This window comes from Thunnus maccoyii, chromosome 10 (genome assembly GCF_910596095.1).
Source record: "Thunnus maccoyii chromosome 10, fThuMac1.1, whole genome shotgun sequence".
NCBI lineage: Eukaryota > Metazoa > Chordata > Actinopteri > Scombriformes > Scombridae > Thunnus > Thunnus maccoyii.
The window spans coordinates 16,530,366-16,556,210 of record NC_056542.1 but is presented as its reverse complement, the minus strand read 5'-3'; the positions used below and the strand labels follow the sequence as shown (position 1 = coordinate 16,556,210).

The 25,845-nt window shown below is 40.6% G+C and overlaps 1 protein-coding gene across 2 annotated transcripts in view; it reads left to right on the top strand.

The window, feature by feature from the left end:
- adam22 (ADAM metallopeptidase domain 22) overlaps positions 1–25,845 on the top strand; it is a 69,560-nt gene that overhangs the window by 10,419 nt on the left and 33,296 nt on the right. For both annotated transcript variants that reach the window (XM_042423942.1, XM_042423941.1), the window contains exons 4-6: positions 11,454–11,520; positions 16,992–17,074; positions 21,071–21,134. In XM_042423942.1, the coding sequence (XP_042279876.1) occupies positions 11,454–11,520; positions 16,992–17,074; positions 21,071–21,134 (214 nt within the window). The remainder of the gene's footprint in view (positions 1–11,453; positions 11,521–16,991; positions 17,075–21,070; positions 21,135–25,845) is intronic.

Sequence of the window (25,845 nt, the reverse complement as noted above, 5' to 3'; positions counted from 1 at the left end):
AGATTGATTAGTCGTGTTTTGATATTATTCGGTACATCTTAGAAAAATAAGTTTTGTTGCAGACCTGATGTTGACTAAAACAGATATTTGTGGAGGATGATCAAGATTGATTTTGTTTTTGACTGTTGTTCATACAGAAGATTTGAGCTGAATTTATTCAAGAAAATGTTCTTCCCCAATACCGTACTTCTGGACGAAATTGGCAAAAAAAAAAACGTGTTATTGTGGAAGATATGACTTAAATGCATGATTCATAAGTGGAAGTTGAATGTAGGGCTGCAACAATTATCGTCATTATCGATTAATTGGATGATTACTTTCTCGATTAATTGTTTCGTCTGGAAAATGTCAGTAAATATTGAAAAATAATAACTTCTTCAAATGTCTCTTTTTGTCCAACCAACAGCCCAAAGATATTCAGCTCAGTATCAAGTATGATAAATAAAAGCATCATATTCTCACATTTGAGAAGCTGCAACCAGCAAATATTTGGTACTTTTCTTTTAAAAAAGACAAACAATTATTTGATTATCAAAATAATAGTAATAATTATAGTTGCCTATTAATTTTCTGTCGACTAATCATTGCAGCTCTAGTTGAATGTATTTTTACTAAGAAGAAAATCAGGATTTTTACACATGAGGGACGACCTATAGAGGGTGAGAGAATGGAGTTTGTGATTTTGTGAAGTTTCATGCAGTCAGAGGTGTGTTTGGTTTGGCTCCATGAGGCGGGGATGGTTTTTGAGTTGGAGTAATGAATAGCAAATCTGAGATTTCAATTTAATTCCAAAGTTTTTGCCTGACTGAGTGGGACTGAGCCATTTGATTATGTATTGAATATGATCGGCAGTGAAGTAATGGAGAAAGTTTCAGAACTCTACATAGCTGTTGACGACATATAATAACAGGCGGTAAGATGGCAGCCAGGCGGAGCTGTTATGTTTGTGCTTCTGTGTATGTGAGAGAAATAATGGACATGTAAGTATATGATCTGTGTAATTTTGTATTCATACAGTGTTTAGGTATGTATGTATGACAGTGTATAAGTACAGACGGAGAGGAGAACAGGTGGTCAGGTCCACTTGGGACTAGAGAAGTTTCATAACCTCTCCAGTGTTATGAAATGAGTCGCTGCAGCAGCATAAAGAGAAGAGAGCTTCTCCCTCTCCTCGTGTGCGATGTTGACACTGACAGACATTCGGTGTATTATTATTTCTACTACTGTGTCGTGTCAGCTTCCCTGCATGCAGACACGTTCTTTATGCTAATGCAGAGGGTCAATTACAGGCACCGCTAAATGCATTATTCATCTTTGTGAAGGGAGGGTGCATGTGTGCAATCAGGACGGCAGCGTTAGTGTGGTGGGGGTGGAGGGGATAGAGTGCTGATATAACCAAGGGGTCCCTCCAACTGCCGATTTTAGGCAAGAAGCTAACCAAACATCCCATGGCTCGGTGGTTTGATGAATGTGTGCATATGTGTTGGCGCGTCTGTGCATGGCCAGGCATGTGTATGTATGTGTGTGTGTGTGAGAGAGAGAGAAATAGCATTGCAGTCATCAATAAGCCGTGAACCCTGAAAAAGCTCCTGCTGCTGAGTCTTTGTGTGTAACGTCTTGTTGGGGCTCAGGTGCAGAAGAAACACGTGAAGTGTTGTCTTAATTAGACATAACAAGAATGGATTGAAAGAAATGAGGCTCCAACAAAAAAAGGGAGGATCAATACTAAAGAGGAGGAATATAAGGAAAATATAGGACAAACGAAGAAAGCCAAATTACTTATCTGTTTCTTTGTTTTAATTCATGTTGGTGAATTTAAATTGAGTTTGAGGTTTTGAGGTCACCTTTAAAAGCACGATAATTTGCATAATTTTGCCTTAATTCTTCGTATTTTCATTTTCTGTACACCAAGCAGCTGCTTAATAACTGTGGGTAGATACTCAATGACCACACATGTAAACTGTAGTCAGTGCTGGATGTGTCAGACAGACACTGTGATTATCTGTCAATAAAAATGATTAGCATCTGATTTGAGCTGACAAAAAGAATCAACTTCTGTGTTAAAACTTGCAAACCTATATGTCAGTAAGACATCCTACTGTAGGTGGAAATTTGATGAACTCAATGTTTTTTTGTAGGTTTAATGCCCTTGTATAGGACAGCAAACAGGGAGGCTGGTTTTGGAAACATTTGCACTGTTTAGTGCAATTTCTAAGTTTTATTATAATGATATGATCAATGTTCCTCATTACAAAGACGCACAAGAGTTCCTGAATAATTTAACAACACTATAATGTTAACTTCTCTTCCGAGAAATCTTTTTTTCCCCATCAGATTGGTATGGCAGGTGGCTCTAAATACTACAAGACCCATGAGCCTCATCTATAGCTACTTCCAGTTAGAGGCGAGAATGAGAGCTGCAGCAAAAAGGTGCTTTGTTGTTTCAAACGCAGTGCCGCAGTCCTAGAAACTGACCTATTAGTTTTGCGAGGAGCAGAATTTTAAGCTCTATGATTTGAGGTTTCTTCATAGTTGACTTCTCTTCAATGTTTTTATGTATATAGCCTTGTACCTTTGATTTTTTTTTGAAAGAACCTGGTATTTTCTAACACAGTCTGAGTTACATGTCAATCCAAGCATTGCAGCACAAGTGCTCTAACTGCCCGTCACCTAATATTGTCTATGCAGAAAAATAACGGGTTTTACTTCTGGAAACCTGGGTATCCAAAATATCTCCTCCCACTTCACAAATTTATTAAGCAGCATAGTTTTTTTCCCCGCTGTGAATATCAATTTGGAAGTTTTACTACTCAATAATCTCCAACACAGAAACCAAGTCTCCTGGACAATTTAACAATAATCTCTTGTTCACTTGCAGGACAGATAAGTGCATCAGAAAGCCATTCAGCTGATGGCCTTTTCATGTTTACCTCTCAACTTTGCGGATGTCTGACTTTGAGTGGAGTTTGTGACTTTGGGCATCTGATCTCTAAAATGTGTGTAGGTGTCCGGCTGCCATGGACCGTGAAAGGTGCTGATGCTTTGCTGTTATTGGTGTGTGTCCTGGCACCGTGCGTGTGTGTATGCTGCTTGTACCTACATGTGCATGCAGCCTTACACATCCACACATATATGATTAAACTCTCTCTCGTGTCCCATTCTACAGTCATTTATCATCCACCCGTGTCTCCCTCCCTGCTTCCTGACATTGCTTGCATCCCAACTCTGCTCTTCTCCGCCTTTTCCACCTCCATCTCTGTCTCTTCTTCTCTGTTCTCAGGTCTGTAATTTATTGCAGAGAGGTGTGATCTGATTTACTGCGAACTTAATGAGAAAACACAGAGAGGGAAGTGTGTGTGTGTGAGAGAGAGAGAGAGGGAGAGAGGAAAAGAAAGAGAGGTTGAGAGAGAAATAGTTAAGGATGGAGAGAAAGATAAACTGAAGAGGAGAGATGGAGGGAGATGTGTGAATGTCCTTCATGCACCCTTGAGTCTTGGTGGGTGGGTTGAGTAAGTGTAGGAGATAGGGAGAGATAGTGTTAGAGTATGTGCATGCTTGGGGGAGGTAGGCACTTGAAAGAAAAAGAAAAGAGTCTCCTCTCCTCTCCTCCTACTTTCTTCTTCTTCTTCTTCCTCTATTGCCTCAAGCAGGGCTCCTCGCTCTGATCAGTGTGTCGTGTCGTCTGGTCACACACATATGCACACACTTAAGCTTGTAGCTTTACATAGCGATCACATTGGGAATTGTGTTTGTGAGTTTGTATGTGTGTTTTGAGCTAATGCTCACAAACAGTATATTACTGAGCATGTTTGCCAAGTGGCTCTGCGTTACAGCTATATATATATATATATATATATACATATATATAGTATATACAGCTGTAAGGGAGTGAGTGCATGTTTGTGTGTAGCTGAGTGTGTTGTAGAGTTTCTCGTGTGTGTGAGGAAGGTGGATACAGAGTGATTTTATAGAGGTGAGCAGGGTTAATTTAGAAGAACAAATACTAGCAGGGATGTTAGCAGTGACAGTGTGTAAATGTGTGTTTATCTCTTTTAGGGGTGTGTGTGTAAGAGATGTGTCAGACTTCAGAGGCCTTGCAGGGCTTCTACAGGAATTTCTGAGAGCGGAAACAGCATTAGATTAAGATTTAAAGGATAGGTTCACATTTTTTTCAATTCTCTCTTAAAGTAATACCCACATGCCCTTATGTACATTGAAGCAGTTTTTGGTTGCTACAGGAATTTTTCCTCTCTATACTGCCCATGAAGAGATCCCTTTATAGTGCATTTCCAGTGTTAGAGTTGAAGGACAAAATCCACAGTCCCTCTTTGCAAAAATGCTAACTTGACACAGTTAGCAGAGTTAGCCAGATCAAGCGAGTGTCTTCCTCAAAGTTGCAGTCTGTTTTAGCAAAAAATATCCTCTTTGTGCCATAATTTTTTACCATAATTTTGAAAAATACCCATTTGGTTTGTCTAACTCAGAAGGCTCATAATAACTTCAGCTGAACTTAAGAATGAATTAGAATGACTGTGGATTTTTCTCCCTATCTCTTGCGTTGGGATTGTGTTCAGAGGGGATTTCTTCAAGGCCAGGATGGACAGGAAAAACAATTAGAAAGACCAAAAACTGTTTTACTGTGTGTATGCGAGTATTGTTTTAAGGAGAGTCTGCAGCCATGTTAACAGCTACGTGAGGCGGGTCTGCTTTGAGCTAAATGCTAACATCAACATGTTAACATGCTCACAATGACCGTGCTAATCATGCTGATGTTCAGGAGGTATAATATTTACTATGTTCAACATCTTAGTTTAGCACGTTTACGTTCTAACAGTTGCTAATTAGTAATAAACACAAAGTACAGCTAATATTTGATCATAAATCAAAGTATTGGACAAATTAAGATTTTGATCTGATGATGTCACTAGATAAAAAGTAGAGGAATCATCAAATTTATTATAAGTCATCCTGACGGGCATATGAATGTCCAAATGTCATAGTGGTGCTACAGGAAAAGTCAGAGGATCACCAAAGTCATTGGGATTCATCATCTGAGCACCATGAATGTTTGTACAGAATTTCATGGGAATCCATCCAATAGTTGAGTTATTTCAGTATGGACTGAAGTCGTAGAGCACCCAATCGACAGACATAGAGCCATGATGGTAGCATGGTCAAAAATGTTAATCTATCCTTTAAAGGCAGGATTTGTGTCGGTGGACTTTGCCGGATGTCAAACATCGAATCACCAGTTCCCCCTTTTTTGCCCCATCATTCTTTCTCTTTCTTCCAATCTTGTTATATTCCTTTATTTCACTTCCTGTCTCCACTATTCGTCTATTTCCCCTTTCTTCTGTCGAGCTGTCTCACTTGGTATGGAGGATTAGTGGAGACAAAGAGAGATCCAGGAGCCGGCTCTCGCTGAAGACAGTGACAGGAGGAAGACTGTTGTTCTCTCAGCAGGAAAAGATACTAATGCCTCTTTAAAGCCCATTGTCTCTCATAGATTACTCCTTTTCCCTCCGTCACGCTGAATAAAAATCAATCAAAAGTATGGTTTACTGTCAAGAGATTAGCCATTTAACAAAATGTACAACTGTACAAAATCTGATGGAGATATTAGATAGATTGAGAGGACACATATTGATGCACGTAAGGGCATAAAGTAAAGTTACCAAAAAGAAATGAACTTAACAGCTGAACATGAAAAGAAAACAAGGCATGATTACTTGGTCCCAAGTGTACAGGGCTCCAAATGTCTGTCTCTCTGTCTCTATTAACCCTGTTTACACAGCATGGAGTTCACTAACAGTCCACATGTTGTCACAGATACAGATCTGCATGTTCTCCTTAGAGCCCACAACATCCCTTGCCACTGCATAATTCAGGAGTCAACTCTATTTGGCCTGTATGTTGCGTGCTATAGAACCTGCTGCATAATGGACTGAAAACTGCAGAAAGCTGCTTCTAAACAAGACTGAACAGGAATATGAGCTTACTTTCTCGCTCTTAGCTTGTCTTTTATATTCTGTTAGCATCAATATTTCTTGTTTGTGAGCATCAGTATTCCCTGTGCAATAAGAGGACGGATCCCTGTGAGCACGCTGGTGGAATTGCATGTCTGATAAGTGATTGGAGAGTGAATGAATTATAGCCTGGAGACCTTTAATGAGGCCTCAGTGGGAGGGAGGGTGAGGCACGGATTCGGGTGGTGGGGGGCGGTGGTGGTGGGCAGGTGAGAGCAGCTGCAGCTTTCCCTAAAGAGAAACCTCCTCCCCCGCTTTCTCTTCTCTCCTTCACTCCTTTTCACATCTTTATTTCTCTTATCCACCTTTCCATGTTGCTGCATCCCTCCCCCTACCCCCCATGCTTTCTCCGCTGCACTTATCCTTTCTCCTGTCTGGCTCTCTCTTTCCCTCAGCACTCCCCCATCCTCATTACAGACGCCTGACACAGCACATGTTCAGTCCTTTGTGTAGCGGTGCCCTTTTATTACCAGGTTAAATGGCAAATCCATATATGGAGCAGAAGTCCATTTGATGACTGCAGTGCCCATGTGCAGATGTGTATGGATGTATGGATGCGTTTGATTAATTTTGAACCTTCATATATATATATATATATATATATATATATATATATATATTTGTGCATGTGCTTATGTTTGTGTGCTTCGGGATGTTGAGTGTATTAAGAAGAGTCTTTGAAAGCAGCTAGATTGGCTCGTGTGAAAGCAGTGAAAAGCCTGGTACCTCAACACTTGTGCCAATTCGTGCACACACACATAAACATTGGTCCTGCCAATCTAGCCTTTTTGTGCTCCTTTTTCATCCCAGTGCCATGGCGGTGCCTGGCGACACAGACCGTGAGAGGAATTTTAGACCACACGGAAAACTTTAGTTTATGTGTGTGTGTGTGTGTTTGTGTGTGTGTGTGTGTGTGTGTGTGTACGATTCACCTCAGGAGATCGAACTGGGTTGCCACAGCAGATGTCATTGCCCAGAGCAACTTGCAACAAAATGCTTAAAAGGGAGGATAAAGTTTGATATGACTGACAGCCAGACGGACTCGGTGCACTCAGTCGGTTTTCACCTCCTGAAGACCCACTTAATAAAATTGAATAAGTCTTTTCAGTGCAACATTTTCCCAGCTGGTTTAGTGTATGTGTGTGTGTGTGTGTGTGTGTGTGTGTGTGTGTGTGTGTGTGTCTGGGCTGGCCGACATTAAAGGGGAGAGAAAGTGAGATAGGGATGTGATTACTATGTTTTAAGTTGGCTATGAAGTGTTGTAAGCTGAAGTGGAGGGTGTCTGTGGATCCACCTCTGAAATCTCCTCTAGGCCTGATTGACAGCTGGACGCCATCTCGCCAGACAGATGTTGCCGTGGCGGGGGAACCAAGAAAACTCTCAGAGTATTTATAAAAAGCAATGAACTGAGAATGAGAGTAACAGACACCAAACAGAAAATTAGATGAAAAGAGATGTGGGTACTTTTCGCTTCATCTCCGTTTCATCCACACATCTGGTTCCCTTAAGTGCCAGATGCTACACAAATATGCGTGACATGAGATCATAAATCTGTTACTTTAAAGTCTTGAATATTGTGATGATGACGTGATAAGTCATTACATTTTGTGTGTACAATTGCCTCTGTTTCCATTTTCCTTCTTTGTGTTTTTTCTTGTTAATGAAATCCTCAGCTTCGTTGTATAAACCACCTCCCTCTGATCATCATTTATGTTGAAAGTTTGCAGCGTTTTCGTCTGCAGGGAGATGGATCACATGCAAACAGCAGCATGAGCATTAGCCTGTGTGTGTATTTCTGTTTGTTTATATATCAAAGTGAAACTACAAAGACGTCTCTCACAGCCGTGCATTTATATCTATATTGTACCCATGTTAACGGGAAGAGGGGGGTACTGTATGTGTGTCTACATCAGTGTGTGCGTCAGTAAGGGGGATGGGGTCGCGCCGAACAGCGTGAGCAAGAGGCTGAGTTTGCGTCTTTGTCTGTCAAATAAATTATTTAAATCCCATAACAATTAAAGCTGAAATCTGTTATCGGCGTCCTCCATTAGAGGCCCGTGTGTCTGCCTTGCTGCTTCAGTATGCTTCTCGCTTGCTCCCCCCGTCTGAGCTCAGCGTGGGGCCGGATAAAGATCACAAGCTCTGAATCTTAAACACACAACCCAGCAGAACAAAGGCTAACAGCGCGACTGTGACCCAGGGACTCACACACACACACACGCACACACACACCGAACATCTTCATCACAGGAGCGTATGAATATTTTGACAGCGGTTCTTTTTGATGCAAAATGTTGATAAAATGTTTCTCGAGAGCCACGTGTGTTTAATTTGTATGACGGAGGTTAGTTGTCAGTCTGAGGTTGGAGGGTGTGAAGTGTGTAGAATGGGGATTGCCTGTTTTTTAAGTATACGATAGATGTTCCAGGGTTTTCTCAGGAAGGAGTGTATGATGGGATATCTGTTAGAGCTCTGTATTCACACCTTGTCCCCCCCCCCCCTTTAACGTTTGCAGCCTCTCTTCCTTTCTCTCTCGTTATTCCCCCCTTGGCGGTCATTCCCTCCCCCTTTCCATTTTATCTCGCTCTCTCTCCTCTTTCCCTGCATGTTTTTTATTGCCATAGCAAACTGCCCATTAGTCTTAGAAAAGAGCCTCCTTCCTGTGCGTGCCTGTGTGTGCTGATGTCAGGGGTTTCATTCGATTGATATACTGTGTATCATTTTTGAAAAACTTTAGCCTCCTGAAAGAAAGCAGTTATTTGAAAAAACAAAATTTATCACCATTCTCACCATAAGTAACTGATTTTTCTTTACTTTCTACACTGCAGTTGGTCCTTTTGTCAGGATATCCCCATTTTTAAATTGGCGGATATAGAAATGAAACTATTAACACCTTGAAACTATTTAAACACCCTGATATGCAGCAGTATCAAGATGTTACCTGCAAGAGGTTGACAAAAATACATAAACACTTGATGAAAAATAACTTGAAGTATCTGTTTCAAAGCTAAAAAGATGAATATTAGTTTGCATGCCAGTAAACATGCAACCTAATAGAGCCACCTTGACTAATTTTATATATATTTACATAGTTCTACATAGAGCTGTTTGGAGCTCGTCTCATGTCAAAAGTTAAACTAAACTATCAAACTTAGCTGTAATGTAATGTAACAAACATTTAGGGTATAAAAACTACTATATCCTGAAAGGATGGATGCTTTGTATAGCACATCTCTCCATGTTATATTTTTTTTATCAACTCTATGTACTCTTGTATAGGTAACTAATCAGTCACCGAGAACCAAGTTTTCAGTTTAATGTGTTCTAAAATTTCTGTTACTTTTCTCTTTTCTTGTGTGGATCCTAGCCACACCAACTAAAAATTAAAATTAAAATTAAAATAAAATTAAGATGTGATCTTTAAGCATTTTGCTAAAAAGAGAAGGATTATTAAAAATAACCAGCACTATAATATCAAAACACTGAACACTGTCTTCTTTCCTTATAAATTATTTATTGTTGGATTTATTTGTTTTTTCCTATTATTGCATTTTTCCCCTAATATTTTTCTCCATAAATACTCACTAGAGCACCCAATGTATATTAATCCACAATGGCAGATAGTCCCAAACAAATGCACCATTGCAGAATGACATCGTGGATACAAGTGGCTGTGAGTTTCCTCCGGAGGGTGGCTGGGCTCAGCCTGAGAGAAAGGGTGAGGAGCCGCTGCTCCTTCGCATTGAAAGGAGCCAGCTGAGGTGGTTTTGGCACCTGAATAGGATGCCTCCTGGACACCTCTTGCTGGAGGTGTTTCAGGCATGGTAGGAGTACTGGTAAGAGACCCCGGGACAAACCCACAACACACCGGAGGGACTACATATCTCCTCTGGCCTGGGAATGCCTTGGGATCCCCCGGGAGGAGATGGAAGGTGTTGCCTGGGTGAAGGATGTCTGGGTTTCCTTACTCAGTCTGATGCCACTGCAACCCGGTCCCAGATCAGTGGCAGAAAATGGATGCATGGATGGATTCCAGTTTGAGTAAAAAACTACAGTGCCCCACTAGTTTAAAAAATAAAACTAAAAATTTGTGATGCGTTTTTAAAGATTTACATCTTCAGTGGCGACCAGTGGGCATGGGACAAACAGAATAGGACACTCAGAAAGTGAAAGACGGACTAATTTATTGTTGGCTTTGGACTTTTCATTACACTTTTTTGATGATAATCATCTCTTGAGGGCGGGCATTTTTTATATAATCTTAATTAATTCAGTGATATGATCTTTATTGTTATATTGAATGTGTAATTTACACATTTGCATTGTTTGGTAAAACATAATTTTCTTCACATTTCACCTACATTTTCCATCCTTCACTGTGTCTTCAAACACTTAATGTGACTTGTTTGTGTGGTGAAAATCCGTCCCATCTACAGGAAGTTGACAGGAGTTGATTGACGGCTCTCTGGTTTAGTGTGGCAAGTGGTCTGTTCAGATAGCGCACACTGTTTCAGTTATACATTTTTGTGTCGAGTCCTGACTGATAAACGCTTATCTCTCCTGGTCCACTTGTGTCTCCAGGTGCAAAGTTGGCTGCATTTGTTCTCAGCATTTGCATAGTGTGTGCGAGTGTTTGTGTGTATCAGAGCCTCAGGTTACTGTTGACTCTAAAGAAATAAAAGCACACTCCTACGCTTCCCTATGTTATGTATGCATGAATGTGTGTGTGTGTGTGTGTGTGTGTGTGTGTGTTCAGGGCACCTATTTGTGAGATAAGACATACAACAACAACAATAACTGTATTATATTTTGAAATAAGCTGAAGAGAAGACAAATCCCCATTCATATGCCGCATTCCTTTGTGTGTGTGTGTGTGTGTGTGTGTGTGTGTGTGTGTGTGTGTGTGTGTGTGTGTGTGTGTATGTGTGTGTGTATGTGTGTGTGCACACTACACCTCATACATCTCTGTCTCAGATTGGGCCTGCAGTGTGTATCTCCATTGGGATTCTTGGGTCCAGCTTGGCTGAGAGAGCACACGCAGACTGATTTCCTCTTACTTATGCCACTCTTTCTCTTCCCTACTCTCTCAATTTATTTCCTGCCTCTTTCCTCTTCTGCCTGAGCTGCTTCTTTTACTCCTCACTGACCTTCACTTGTCCTTCACTCCACTGATAGACACACACACTCCAGACATTTGCTAGAAGGCTGGATTTGTATAATTGTGTTTGTGTGAGTTTGCGTGCTGGAAATAGCCTCGTCCCTGTACGATGGTCATAATTAGCCAAGCTGATTCTCTGAAGCTCTGTGCTGCCAAGACGAAATATAGTCATTCTATAAAATACAAGCATGCTTGTAAACTGAGTGACACTTGAATGAAAATCACAAATTTTCAAACTTTTCTTCTCTTTTTGTCTTCTCTGTTCCCAGTGATCTGCTGTCGTCGGGGTACGTGGAGAGGCATTTGTCAGAGAAAGGCAAGACTGTCGTCACCAATGTAAGATTCTGCAAATCATCCCTCCTGATGCTCACTCACACTATTAGACCCTGTGCACTTAGAATGGAAACCACATTGTTATTATATTGCCCAGGTCTTGAAATTAAAGGAAAATTCTGGTTTATTTCAACCTGACGTATTTTCCGTAGATGTGGCCATTGTGACTCAACGGGTCATGCTAACTTCAGACTTTCCACCTCCGTTGTAGAGATTCAGCGAAATGAGGACTCGTGCAAAACACCTATATGAGATCAAGCTACAGGAGCCTCCTACAGCTCTCCAAAAATACATGATGTTTATATGAATCATTTCAAATACTTGTCTCTGAGTCCGACTGAAAGTAAACAGAAAATAGCTGCATGAAAGGTCAACTTGCTGGTTGATCTAATGATTTGTTTACTTGTGTGAGGCTGACTTTCACTTTTGTTATACTGTCTTTTAGGGAAACTCTAAAAGCTAAGTGCAATGGGAACTCTGGCCCTGTTTGGAACTGTCTCATCGATTATGTGGGATACAGTCCCAACCTACCCCGTAGAAAAGCTCCAGGAAGTGACTGTGTGCTGCTCTTTAACGGAGATGGAGCGGTTAACCAGATGTACATTTTGCGGAACCAACCTGTTAATCTTCATCCTTCAGGTCTTTGCTCTTGTAAAACTTAAAAGTACACTTTGAAAACATTTAGATAATGCATAAATCGCACCTTTGTGTCACTTATCTAAGTTTGTTTTCGAGTGCGGAATTGGCTCATTTTTGCCTCTTGTGGCTGTTGGGGGGAAGAACGCCCACTATGACCATGGACGTCAACTACATCAAGTATAATGAGCCCATTATGGTTTGGTGCACCAGAATAAGGCGAAGAAGACACTGCACTCTACAACTTACTTTTCAGTTTTACAAAAGAGATGACTTTAAAGATGGGGGTTAACTGTTTAAAACGTATTAAGTTAACTTGTTTAACCACCTCGCCCCCGTTCACACAGTCGCTTACTGGAGCTTTTCTATGGGAGAGTTCGGGGCTGTCTCCCACACTGCGGATGGGACAGTCCTGAACGAGGCTATGGGAACACAGTGCTAACACGTTCGGCATAACAGCTTTATTATTTTACAATATGTCAGTCTTGTGTGTACAGATTGTTATGCTGCCCCCAAGTCGCAGAAAAGTCAATCAATGCAGGTATAAGAAAAACAACTGCCCAACAAGTGGAAAGTCACTTGCTGTAATTCTGCCTCTTCCTGCTGTTTCAAGCTGCCAGGCAAAGGAAAAATAAGTAGAGCCCCTACAGCAGCATCACTTTTACCTTGGATGCACCATTTGTTGACCACCAGCTCATGTTTCCTAATTTTATTGAGATTGAGATGTGGGCAGACTTTAGATAATGAGAACCCCTCTTAATGTCAAATATGAATGCAAAGGCCGATCAGATGTCTTTACCCAGATACAGATCACATACTATACCACCACTTCACCCCAGTAACAGATGTTTAATGTCTTGTAAAATATCTGATTCCAAAAAGCAAAGGGGCTGAATCAGCTCCACTGAAGATTTGCCGTGCTGTGTATTAGTACAGCTGTAATTTCCTGTCGACCCTGCAGGTTCTGAGCCTTTTATATGTTAATCAATGTGTTCATTTGCACAAAGAGACATCACACACCATCCAGCCATCCAGTCTTTGTTCAGTTTTGATTTCAGTGGAGCTGTGGCTGTGGCCTAAAACTTCAACTAATGTGAGATTAATATTGCAGTGATAATCCTCTAGAATCTGGACTTCCATTACAGGACACCCACTGAGGCGTCGTGTTACATCACATAAGTGGGGGGATCATAATGGTCAGGATTTACTCAGCTAAGCAGCAGATTAGTGAGATATTAAATACTTTACAGAGAATGATCCAAATTATCACACCGCATATTATATGATGTGGTCACTTGTAATTATAGTACTTATTATAAAGTAATCTGTCTGTGAATTAACTCACCTTGTGGATGAACATCCAGAATGTCTGCAGTTTTCTGTCATCATAGTTTCCTTTTTGAATAGTGGAGAGAATAAGAGACTCTTCATTAATGGCAGCTGTTCCTGCGACAAGTCCATGTTTGCTTATGTAGTACACAGATAGTACCAGTAGTACAAACTGTAAGATGAAGTAGCAGTTAGAGCTTTCCATTCACAGTTAAAGTTCAAATCTGAAGTCCTTGTTCAGCACAGAAAAGCCTCCAAAGTTTAGCCAACGTTAATGTGATGCAACAGCAGTCTATATTCATGTTTTCAAGTCCTTATTGTAAAAATTGACAGCATTTTTTATTGCTAAAATAAGCCAGAGTAGAGAAATGAGGAATAAGGAAAGATTGCACCCAATTCAGCAGTAAAAATTCTGAAAACGCCTTTACTTTACTTCTTGAGACTGCTATAGGACTATTTTGGCTCAAATATAGAGTGCTTTTTTGTGCTGAACAAAGATTGTGTCAATTGCACTGAACTGTAGAGGGAAAGCTGGAGCTTTATGTCCAGTAAAGATAAAGGTTTTGGCTCTTACCTATTGTGCAAGGAGTTGGCGATGTGGATAATTCCTCTATCACAGAACTGCCACGTTGATATAGATTGTTACATTGTACATTTCCTAGAAAGTAAGTTGACAAATTGACAGGAAGCTGCTAATCCAATTCAATTCAATTCAATTTTATTTATATAGCGCCAAATCATAACAAAAGTTATCTCAGGGTGCTTTTCACATGGAGCAGGTCAAGATCGTGCTCTTTAATTTAGAGAGACCGAACAATTCCCCCATGAGCAAGCACTTCAATACCTAAAAATTCAAGGTATTTCATCACAGTGATGCAAAAATTGTATAAAATCACATGTCAAAAAGCAATCCTGCTCATTAATTTGCAACACTACCCTCAATGTTAAAAGAACAGATACTGGTATAAACAGTATGGCAAAATATTGGGTTGCCCAATGACTTGTAAGAAGGGACAGACTTATCAAGTGCTGCATCACTTTCTGTCTCATGAATAGTAAAGTATGGTGTACGTGTGTGTAATTTCCATGTCTGTTTTCGTATCTCATTAACTCGCTCAAACTTTCACAGACATTCAGAGGGCAGAGTGTCCTACTTGTTTACCAAGTGTCTGACCCTGACCTTTTCATTGTGCATTGTGTTGTCCAGATTAGATGATTAATTACTCCTATATGGGTCTTAGGAGATCACAGATAAGACCAATTTAGCAACACACACACACACACACACACACAGACGCTGAGGATGTACCCACAGCGCTGGGTTTTGGGTGTTTCTTGCTTTGATGAGAAGTGGAGCAGAAGGTTCAGGGCGACAGGCGGAGCAGAGACGCTGGGATAGTAGAGCACAGCGCCACTTATAAATAGCTTCTCTCTCTCCCTCAACCTCTCAGTTTCTTCACTCACTCTACCTCTCTCTACCCAACCTCTCTATTTTCATCTGTAGCTGCAGTCGGGTTTATCAACTTCAGCCTCTTCTCTTTCACCCCATTTTAGCATTTTTCCTGTTCCTCTCTTACCAATATTGCACTTCTGTTTAGTTTTATTTTCCAATTCTGGTCACCTTGGATGAGACAGTGTATAAAGAGAGAGACAGACAGAGGCAGGGTTAGTATGACAAGCCCAGCGCAAGAGCTTGTTTCCTTCGTCCTCTAAGAATCAGATTCAGAAATGATAGCTAAGAGTGACATAATTGGGAGACAGAGAGAGAGCTGAGAACCGCAACACTCGAGAACAAAGAAGAAAACAAATCAAACTCAGCATGACTGATGCAATTTCACTTCCATAATTCAATGATAACAATTTATGGAGAGGAGTTGCTCACACGCACACACACACACACACATACACACACACGTTTGTATTACTACATACTTGTGAGGACCTGTTTTTTGATACTCTCAACTTCAACTGTAAAATATATCAAACTGTGATTCCTGTAAACTTAAAATAGATTTTAAAGGAAGTTTGCACCAACAAAATGGAATTTTCTCATATTACTATAATTGTGAAACATATGGCCAAAAGTATGTGGACAAATATCCACAATATCTTTTTCTTTCAGGGGCATTTTTACCTTTTTTTATTTAACAGCTGAAAGTGCAGAGAGACAAGAAACAAGAACACACCACAAGATGTAGTGTGCATCTTAACCATTAGGCTACCTGGGCGCCCCACACATGTCCACATAATGTCTCAAGTTGGGAATGCAGTCTAGTCATCGCTGTGTAGTTGCTAGGCAACCAGTGGAGATTCCAGGAAGTCACTGCATCCAGCTGGTGTTTGCTAAGAAATAGTTCCAGTATGTTCATCCTCATTAAACTAAAACTTCTCATTTTCACATTACTGGTTGTTTACAAATTAAAACAATGAGATATAACATGTTAATTAGTGAGCCTTCTTAGTTGACACAAAGACATGATAGTGGTGTTGATCTAAATCTCGGCAGGAAATACGGTACTGTATTTCCCCAAATTTCAGACTACTCCTCTAAGGGAAATCTTAATACTACAGCTTGGGGAGGGCTCTTTCCTGTTTTAACATGACAATGCTCCTGTGTACAAAACAAGGCTAATAAAGAAATGCTTTCCTGAGTTTAGAGTGTAAAACTGGCCTTCAAACAGCCCATTTGAGTCAAGGCCTTATCGCCCAACATCACTATTGCTCTTGTGGCTTAATGGGAGCAAATCCCTCCAGCTTTGGAATGAGATGTTCAACATATGGGTGTAATGTTCAGGTAACTGTCCACATACTTTTAACAACAACCACGTGCACCCTCACTCAAATCAATAAGGCGGGGATGGATTGTGAAGGAACCCGCAGAGAGAGCTGGAGATTGAAGTGGACGTAGCGGTGCGTTGCTGTGCACAGCATCAGACTGTAGAGCAGAAATTGATCCTCCGATAAAAGCTGTGTTTCCTCAGGGAGACCGGCTTCCTGCTTAATGGCTGTTAGGCAGCAAGAAATGGACGAGGAAGAGATGGCCTGCAGAGCACTTAGACACTTAGACATCATACACGTCTATAGAAAATGAATGTGTGTTTACGGTTGCAGTGAGAGGAAGAGAAGCACACCATATATATGTATAGATAGGGAGTGAAGAGAGGGAATATATGGTTGATGGTGAGGAGTGACAGAGATGGGAAAAAAAGTGACCAAAGTTGTGGCTTCCTACCACTGAGAAGCTGGGATGGAGAAGAGTGAAGGCACAGTTAACATATAGAAAGTAGGAAGTGAATGGGTTAAGCTCAAAGTGCAAAAGACCACGCAAACACACAGATACAGTATGTGCACATATTTGCACCACTTTAAATGTAGGTGATTGACTCATTTCCTGATGGTATGTGCATCAAGTGGAAAATGTCATTCTCTGTCTGAGCGTATGAGACATTTTAGGAGGCAACCACGTGTATGATCTTAATCTGTGTGTGTGTTTGTGTATTTGCTCACAGGGCGGAGAGCACTGCTACTATCAGGGCAAGGTCAGAGACATCCCTCGCTCCTTTGTGGCTCTCTCAACCTGTCACGGATTGCAGTAAGTACAAATAATATTTCTGTGTTTGTGTGCAGGTGTGTCGTTGTTTTTCAGTCAACATTGCTGTCCCTGTGTGTCCAGGTCCTGGGCCTTGCTCCCATTTAGCCATTATGGGACAATGTAATTAGTTTTAGCCGACCTGTCTCTGTCCCTGCATTTTTTGTCACAGAGGTTATCATTCACGCAGACAGCTGCTGCTCAGACATCTTCTCTTCTCTTCTCTTCTCTTCTCTTCTCTTCTCTTCTCTTCTCTTCTCTTCTCTTCTCTTCTCTTCTCTTCTCTTCTCTTCTCTTCTCTTCTCTCTCGTTGTTATTTTTAGAGTTTGTGCTCTAAAGCAGCGCTCTGTCAGAGAGACGGGTCAGAAACAAGGCCTGCTGGAAGGAATGCATGTACACTGTATACGTGTGTTATGTGTTTGTTTATGTGTGATTGTGTGTGTATATATGTGTGTACATATATGCAGAGAGGAGATGCAAGATGCAGACATGCATTATGTGGTAATGAAATGTTATTGTGAGCAGACAATGCACCATTTGCATAAAAAGACACCTATGAATAATAAGATATAAAACATTCACATGTATTACCGTTTTGCCAGTTGCTTACACATATTTCCTGAAAGGAAAACAGCCTTGGCCAAACCTTAGACTTTTTAACACAGTATATACTGTATGATAAAGCACTGCTGACTGCTTTATTCATTCATTAATCCTTATATTCATGGTGTGATTATGCTTGTGTGAGTCTGCATCTCAAGGACTGCGTGTTAATTAATGTTTTGTTGTCATGACTGGACATTTTCATATTGAACAGTGATTCCTCTATGAAAACAGAGAGTCGTGTAGTAGGTTTTTCAATGAAAACAATCATATTGATACAGGTGAATAAGTTAGTAATAGACGCTTTCTTTTGGTTTCACATTCAAGGTTTTCTGTGTTATGACGTGTGTGCATGTGATGATAAAGAGGTCTAAACTTTATGAAGTCTGTTGCTATAAATGTAAAGAGTCTAAAATATCTTTCACATCTGTGTATTGTTGACAGTACACTATTTCCTCTAATTATCCCCTCAGTTGTTTCTGAATACATTATTGATCAGTCTTGGTCCATTGTGCTTTATTTAAAGCTTGTTTCAACTTGATATATCTTCATTCAGCATAACGTCAGGCTAAATAAACCAAATAATCAGTACATCAAAGTAAATTCAACTAACTATGGTTAGTGGGTGGAATCAGATTGATACTTGCTGAATGAGCTAAATTAAAGTTAGGCTTTTAATAACGTTTGCATATTTCATGGGATTGTGGCAATGTTGGGAAATGTGTCAGCACAGTGAATTATGTAACAGCACGCACAAAATAATGAAAAGTAGGGCATAAATTAATCAGATCCAAACAAGGTAAATGTGTTGCACATGCAGTACCACCTCATGTATAGAACATAATAACTAAACCGTAATCTTAGTTACTTATTTACGATAGTGTATAGTATTGGTTATTGAAATCTCAAAGTTTGGAGGTTTTCATTGCTGATCTTCTTAATGTGGAAAGAAATACACAAACTGACATTATAAAGGAGGCAGAGACACACCCAGAATGCCCTGCACTGTGTGTGTATGTGTGTGTGTGTGTGTGTGTGTGTGTGTTTGTGTGTGTGTGTGTGTGTGTGTGTGTGTGTGTACATAGGATAGAGAAACTGAGAGATGGAGGGAGTTAAAGGAGTGTATAGTGCTGTTGAGGGTTAGACATTAAAGGGAGAGTATTTCAGTTATGCTGAGTCAGGTATTTACCATAATAGATATATCCTGCTCTCTCCTGTGTCTCTCTGTCTGTCTTAACTCTCGTTCTCTCTCTCTTATACACACACAAACACACACACACACACTTTCTCTCACACACAGAAACTTTACACTGCAACGCAATAGGCTTTTAACTGCATACAGAGGGATAGTGCTCTCAGCTACATCCATCATATGAGATGAAGACGGTTCAGGTTCCTGTTTGAAACATCAGGTTCTTCACATTTGACTGAAATGAAAATGCTCATACTGATTAAAAATGATTAGCTTGAACAGAAATGCATATAATGTTGAGCTGAAAATTAGACAGTACAACAATAAGCTTAATCTGGGACACTTTAGATGTTGCCACTAGTGTAAAATTACATTAAGACCTCTTAAAATGTGTTAAATCTGAAGCATTTCTCTATAACATTAAATATTAATGACTACATAAGCAACAATCAAAGTTAGAGTCAGTAAAACACCCTTAAACACCCTTACAAAAAGTTTAACATACAAAACTCAGCTAATCTGCTAAATCAGGACTGTGTGGGTGTGGTTTGATCAGTATCATCGCGTTTTTCCAACTGAGTCACACTGACTTCACCCCATGAATGCATTATAGGAACTGGATACCGCCTGACACAAACGTTTTATAGCTTCTGGGTTTGCTCCTGTATTTTCAGCCCACTGAATATGCGCGGTAGTGTTTTTCCTGCTGGCCCCGCCCGCGTGGCCCCTGCTCGGTCCCTACATTGGGATGATGTCACACACTTTAAAATCGCTTTTCTAAGCTCCGGGAAAGTTTATTTTAAAATATTAAACCTTCATGGTTTGAATATTCGTAATACAAAGAGTAATAATTTACCTTATTTGAAGTTCGAGGTCTCCTGTCAGCAGTTGTATAGATGTCTCTGTTATAGTGGTAGTTTATGGGGCAAATGCTTTTTACCACGAGTGGCAATTGGAAAAAATTGCCAGCAGGGCTGAGCAGCCAAATCCATCTCCCTTAATACATCCATGCTTCAAGCCAGTGAGAAGAGCACAGAAAAAACAAAAACTCAGAACAATTAACTCAGAAAATAGGTTTAAACAGTGGAACTACTGGGACTCTTCCCTTGTTGTCTCATTGTAGAATGACCAGTGTTTGGTTTGTGTTGTCACGACATCTATAAAATCAATCAGATTCTCAATTTTAACAGTTTTGTTAAAAAAATACAGCTACTTCACTGCAGTAAGTGTTAAATATAATATTCTGCTCCATACTGATATAATAATAGACACTGTCTCTCTCTGTGTGTGTGTAATCTGCTGTAAGTGCAATGTTGGACCAGGACAGAGAGCGTGTCCTGAAGGTGAATTCTGTATGTTGAAGAAAGAGGCAGAAAAAAAAGAGTTGGAAGAGAAAGACAGATTGCGGGTACATGCAGTGTTTAGCCTCCCGACTTCACAGTTTGACCTAACCAATCTCCTAAAAGCTTCAGATAAAGTTAATTAACAGATGATGTCCTGTCCGCTCATGTGCACATGTGCATACACAGGCGGGCAAAGACAAGAAGACCTTCATCCAGCTGCTTAATGAGAAATTGATCTCCGTCTTTTTAAAATGATTGCTTGTTTAGAGCTTGTGCATGTATTTGTGTGTCGTGGCCTCTTTCTCTCATACTTTTATGTGATGAATGCATTTAGAGTTTTTGTTTGAGGTCATTACATTTTTCAATAATTGTTAAAGAGGATGGCCATTTCTGCATAATGCACTCTTTTTAAAGAAGTCTGAGTCATTGCAACTCAGCGAGCCTACAGTGGTCAAGTAGTCCTTACTCTGTTATTGTTCCAGAGATAACATCCTTAGGTGACCTTTAAGTTATGCTGTGTGGGTGGATTCCCTGAGATGATTGGATGACCTTTTGTTTCACATTATCCTCCACCCCTCCTAAGCCCTACATATGCCAAATACAGGAGCAAGGACAGTAGAGTATCCTGTCCAAAACTGCACCTCGTCAGAGTACATTACAGTTATTATTCTGAGAAATGCTCCAATAATACAATAACCCCTCTGGGCAAGTACTGCAAATGGTTAATCAATCACGCTGATAGCTGAGGAGGAGTGGAATTCAGATGCATTATTCCATTTAGTGATGAATAAAACAACAGCAACTGGTGTTAATATGTGCTTTCTCCTTCTCCTCTCCTCTCCCCGCCTCTTTTGCTTTCAGTGGAATGTTTTTCGACGGCAATCACACCTACATGATTGAACCTGGAGGAGAGGTCAGCAGCAATGTAAGTACTCTGCAGATCTACACACTCAAAAAGCTGGAAATGGTTCTTCTCAGGGAGAGGGGTTATCAATTTGTTCCTCCGTCTTTTCACATCCAGCTGCCTCTCAGTCACATCGGATTGTCAGCGGTGGTCAGATTGTGTGCGCAGCAGGTAGTGAGTGAGAACAGTTTTCCTGGTGTTACAGGATTCACACAAGGGGTCAGTTATTGTCGTGAGAGGACCAAGAGACAAAGCCAGCATCAGTTACAGATCACACACCACTACAGATCGTCGCCACTCTTCCTAATGAATCTATGAGTGCGGCCTCAGGCACAGAGAGCTTTGCTGGGTTACAAAGCCTGCAGACAGCGGAGAAAGCCTACGGCCAATTAGATAATAACAATTACAGGCGTTATGGTCGAAACGATAGGACGGATCTGAGATTGTCCGAAGACGACTTGAGCATGAGAGTGAGAGATACTGTGTGTGTGACTTCCTTTCTGCTCTAATTAAAACGTCCAGGAGAAGTGTGTGTCTAGCGTTAATCAGAAAAGGACGAAAGGAGACAAGATAAGAGAGGTCAGGGGTTCGTGTATGTCTCCATATGTGTGTGTTAATGTGTGCGTACTTGTGTGGAAATGTGTTTGTGCACTCCTGGGTGTTGGTAGGACGGCCTGGCACACAGAGCTACTTAAGATTTATTCCCATATGACAGTTTTAGTGCCAGTGGTGCTGAAGGAGCGGGCAAAGGAGAAAATAGAGAAAGGACAGATTAAAAGTGCAAATGAAAGGCTAAGAAGAAGAATGTTAACTGAAAAAAAGGGTGAGAATGAAGCAGGTAGAGGGAGGTGACGCTCAGCTATAGAGCAAAAAAGAAAAACCGCAACATTGCTGGTGAAAGAAGTGCAATTAGTTTGTTTGTCATTGTATCTTCTGCAGAGAAACTGCAAAATGAGAATAACTAATTAGTTTTGTAATGATAGCTTCTATATCACAGTCATGCAATAGTGATAAAGGAGCAGATATTCGAATGCAACAGACTATTCTGACAGACAGAGAAAGAAAGAACAAAAACAATGCCTCACCCCACTGGCTTTATTTCACATCTGTCACAGTTCTTTCTCTGCTGCCTCCTTTTCTGGCCTCTTCGTCTCTCCTCTGCCTCCGTCATTCCTCTCCAATGTTTTCTGGACAGACTGAATTATTCAAGCGAAGAGAGAGAGAGAGAGACAGAACTGAGAACATTGCTGCAGCACTCCTCTTCAGAGATACAGTCTCTTGGTCACTTTTTCTTGGTCACTCGCTCTCATTCACGCAGACACAGTGATGTAAAATAGATGTAAAAATCTGAGGAGATTATCTCTATTAGATCTATTAGTATAGATGGTTTAGTTTTTATTCATGTGGATGCCAAACTTTTGACCCGTCATACATGGGATTACAAAACATCGCTGTGTAAACATGAAAAGTACAGCAATGGCATCTATTTGGTAACACATAAACAAAGCCGAGAGAGATTATAGAGATTATATAAATACACATTTACACACTGTATATCATTTAAACAGATGTTAATGTACAAAATTTGAAATAAATTGTTTCTATTGTAAATAGAAAACTAACCTTTTATGCTACAAGCCAAATTTTAGCCCTTTATCAGGCTCAAATTTAAAAAAAATATAGCCAACTTTCATATGTGAATAGTCAACTCAGTCTTTGTGTATCATCCATGTTTAAACAAGAGTCTCCAGTAATACTAGCGGCTCTGTGAGGCTCTAACACTTATTGTAAAGTAAAGACAATCAATTTATTAGATGTCAGATTTCAACTGGGCACACACATAAAGATCTAACTTCTTACTGGAGGTACATATCAAACCATAATTCTCTGTAATTTAGTCCAAGCATGGAAGCGGTTTTGGCGAACATTTGGCATGTGGCTTGTTAGCAGTGATGGCTTTGTTGGCTTGTTAGGTGGGGAAATTTTGTCTGTATGACAATGCCAGGGACAGCGCTGCCCTCGAGCCCAGCGATGGCTGTCAGTCTGTCAGCACTGAGCTCTGGATGTCTGCTCCCTGCAGGCGATGGTCCACCGTGACTGTCTGTCCTTCTCTGTATCGCTGGGTTCCTCTCGGTGTATCTCTTTCTCTCTTTAACAGTCTGCATTGTCTTGCAAAGGCATTCTCAGATTTTTGTCAGACAAACAGATGTCTGCTGCATAAACCTGAATGCTCTCATGCACTGTGTAACAGCTAATACACAGACACACACACAGAAAATAGTGACTTTTCACTTAATTCTAGAGGGCTCTTATTTTAAAAGGTTGTTGCTCAATCATGTTCTGTTATACTAACAGCAACATATCACTTTCTATCAATTAGCAACAGCATTGAATGCAGAGGCCGTGTGTCCTGTGATGCACCACTAACGCTGGCTGTTATGATCTAGTTTAAAGTGATAAAAAAAGAAAAAAAAATCATGGCAGGAGGGGGGCGTGTCGAGATAGAGAGCCAGCATGGCTCCTGTCGGCCATATGGTAAATCCATCTGCCCTTCTTCCGCCAAGGCAGAAAAGTTATGCAGGACATTAGCAAAGTGAGTCCTGAACAAGCTCCTCTTGTCACCTTACGCAGCTAAATTGATCTGAAGTGTCTTCTCGTGTTATGTAAACAGGCTTATGTACAAGTAAATCACAGTAGTGAGCAATACGCAGCACCAAATTAAAATTCACCAGCTAAGAACGTGATGTTCCCGGAGTGCTACATGGCCGATAAATCTTGCACTTCTTCAGTGTGTAGGATTCTGAGTGCGTGACCGTGTGCACTTTGAGGGAGGATGTGTGAGATGCTGGCTTGCATATGCAGAAAACACCATATGTTAAGCCCTCTTGGTTTTTTTTGGACAACTCTCCAACCCCACCTGCACCTCAGGGTCCCTGTGGCTAATAGCTACTTGCCAGCAGCTACTTCTGTTTGCTTTCTGTGAGGACAGAGACAAAGCAGAGCGCTCTGTTTTGTTGATGGTACAATGACCATGACTTCAGTGTTGCAGCACATTTGAAATATGAAGGCTAAAAAACAGACAGAGCAGTATTTTTTATTACATTTTGCATTGTTATATGACCAGTATATATAGAATTGACAGAAAATGTGTTTCCAATATTAGTAATCAATTAATTGTAAGTCCTTTATCAAGCAACAAGACTTAAGTGTCTACAGCCATGCTAGCAGTTCTCAGGATGTACTTTGAGCTACATTCGAGCATTAGCATACTAACATGCTCATAATGATAATGTGAAGTTTATCAGATGTAATGTTGACCATGTTCACCATTTTAGTTTAGCATGTGCATGCTAACATTTGCTGATTAGCACTAAAGTACAGCTGAGGTTGATGGGAATGCCATTAGTTTTGTAAGTATAGTGGACAAAGTGACGTTTTCCAATAGTTGTTGAGATATTTCACTCAAAACCACAAAGGTTCAAGTCCCCCTCCTCTCACAAATATGTTTTTCTTCTTGCTCCTTCAGTTGGATGTTTGAGCTTCACTGTGCAGAATGATGTATGTGCAGAGTTTGACACTAGAAGGCTGTTTTCACTTTCATCTGCTGAAAGTGGAAAGTTTCTCTGTGCTCATTAAAAATCTGATTTTAAGGGGTGGACCTACAAGCATGATTTGTGACATCACATCTAGTTTGGAGGCAATCCTGGTCCAATATTCAACTTAGACAAGTGTGACATGAAAACCTGAAGCCTCCAGTGCACAAACACTGAGAATTAACTTCACAGTGAAGTAGGAGATGTCTTGTGTCCAGCAGTGAAACGTCTGAGATGAAATATATTTACATATTAATAGACTCCAGAATTTTTAATAAGGAAGAAGGAGTAGATGTAATTTTTAGGATTTTAACATGGTAATTATACTTTTTTGTAGAAAAACCATATCAGATAAACATTATTGCTCTAAGCGTAAGAGTATTTTATGTCATAATACACATCTAGAGGAGATCTTTAATCTCATGGTGGCGCTACAAGAAGGTCATTAGGATTCATCCTCTGAGAACCATGAATATCTGTTCAAAATTTTATGGCAATCCATCCATCCAAGTGATGAACTGACCAAATGACCGACATTGCAATCCCTAGAGACAAAAAATGGCATTTTCTGATTCTAGCTTCTCAAATGTGAGGATTTGCAGCTTTTCTCTGTTTTAAATTATTTAAATTGTAATATGTCTAGACTGTTTGCATTTCTGCATGTATATGTAAAACATTCCCACATGTCCCAGCTTGTTATGTCCATAACTGGTCTGCATTTTTATTACTGCAGGCTGTAGACCCTGTGTAGGGATCTGACATACAGGGGTGACGAGGAGATGCTGGGAGGATATCTGAGGAAGAGGGCTTGGGGAATTTAAAAACAGAGAGAAGGGGGGATGTGTGTTGATGGGGGTCGTGGCAGGTTGTGGAGTGGGGGTGTTCGCATGAGGTGCCAAGAGGATTTTTTTTTATACAAGCACAAGCTGGGCGTGGAGCACACTGTGGGATGGAGCTGGTGGAATAAGAAAGGGGGGTCTCCCTGTGGCCTCAAGCCAACTTCGTGTTACTAAACCTGGACCAGTTCATTCACACATGCAGAGAGAGAGAGAGAGAATGAAAAGCATGTTACCCCTCCTTGCTTTGTATTCATGAGCCAGCAGTCTGTGTCTGAGGTACCATCTCCCTTGGCAACACAG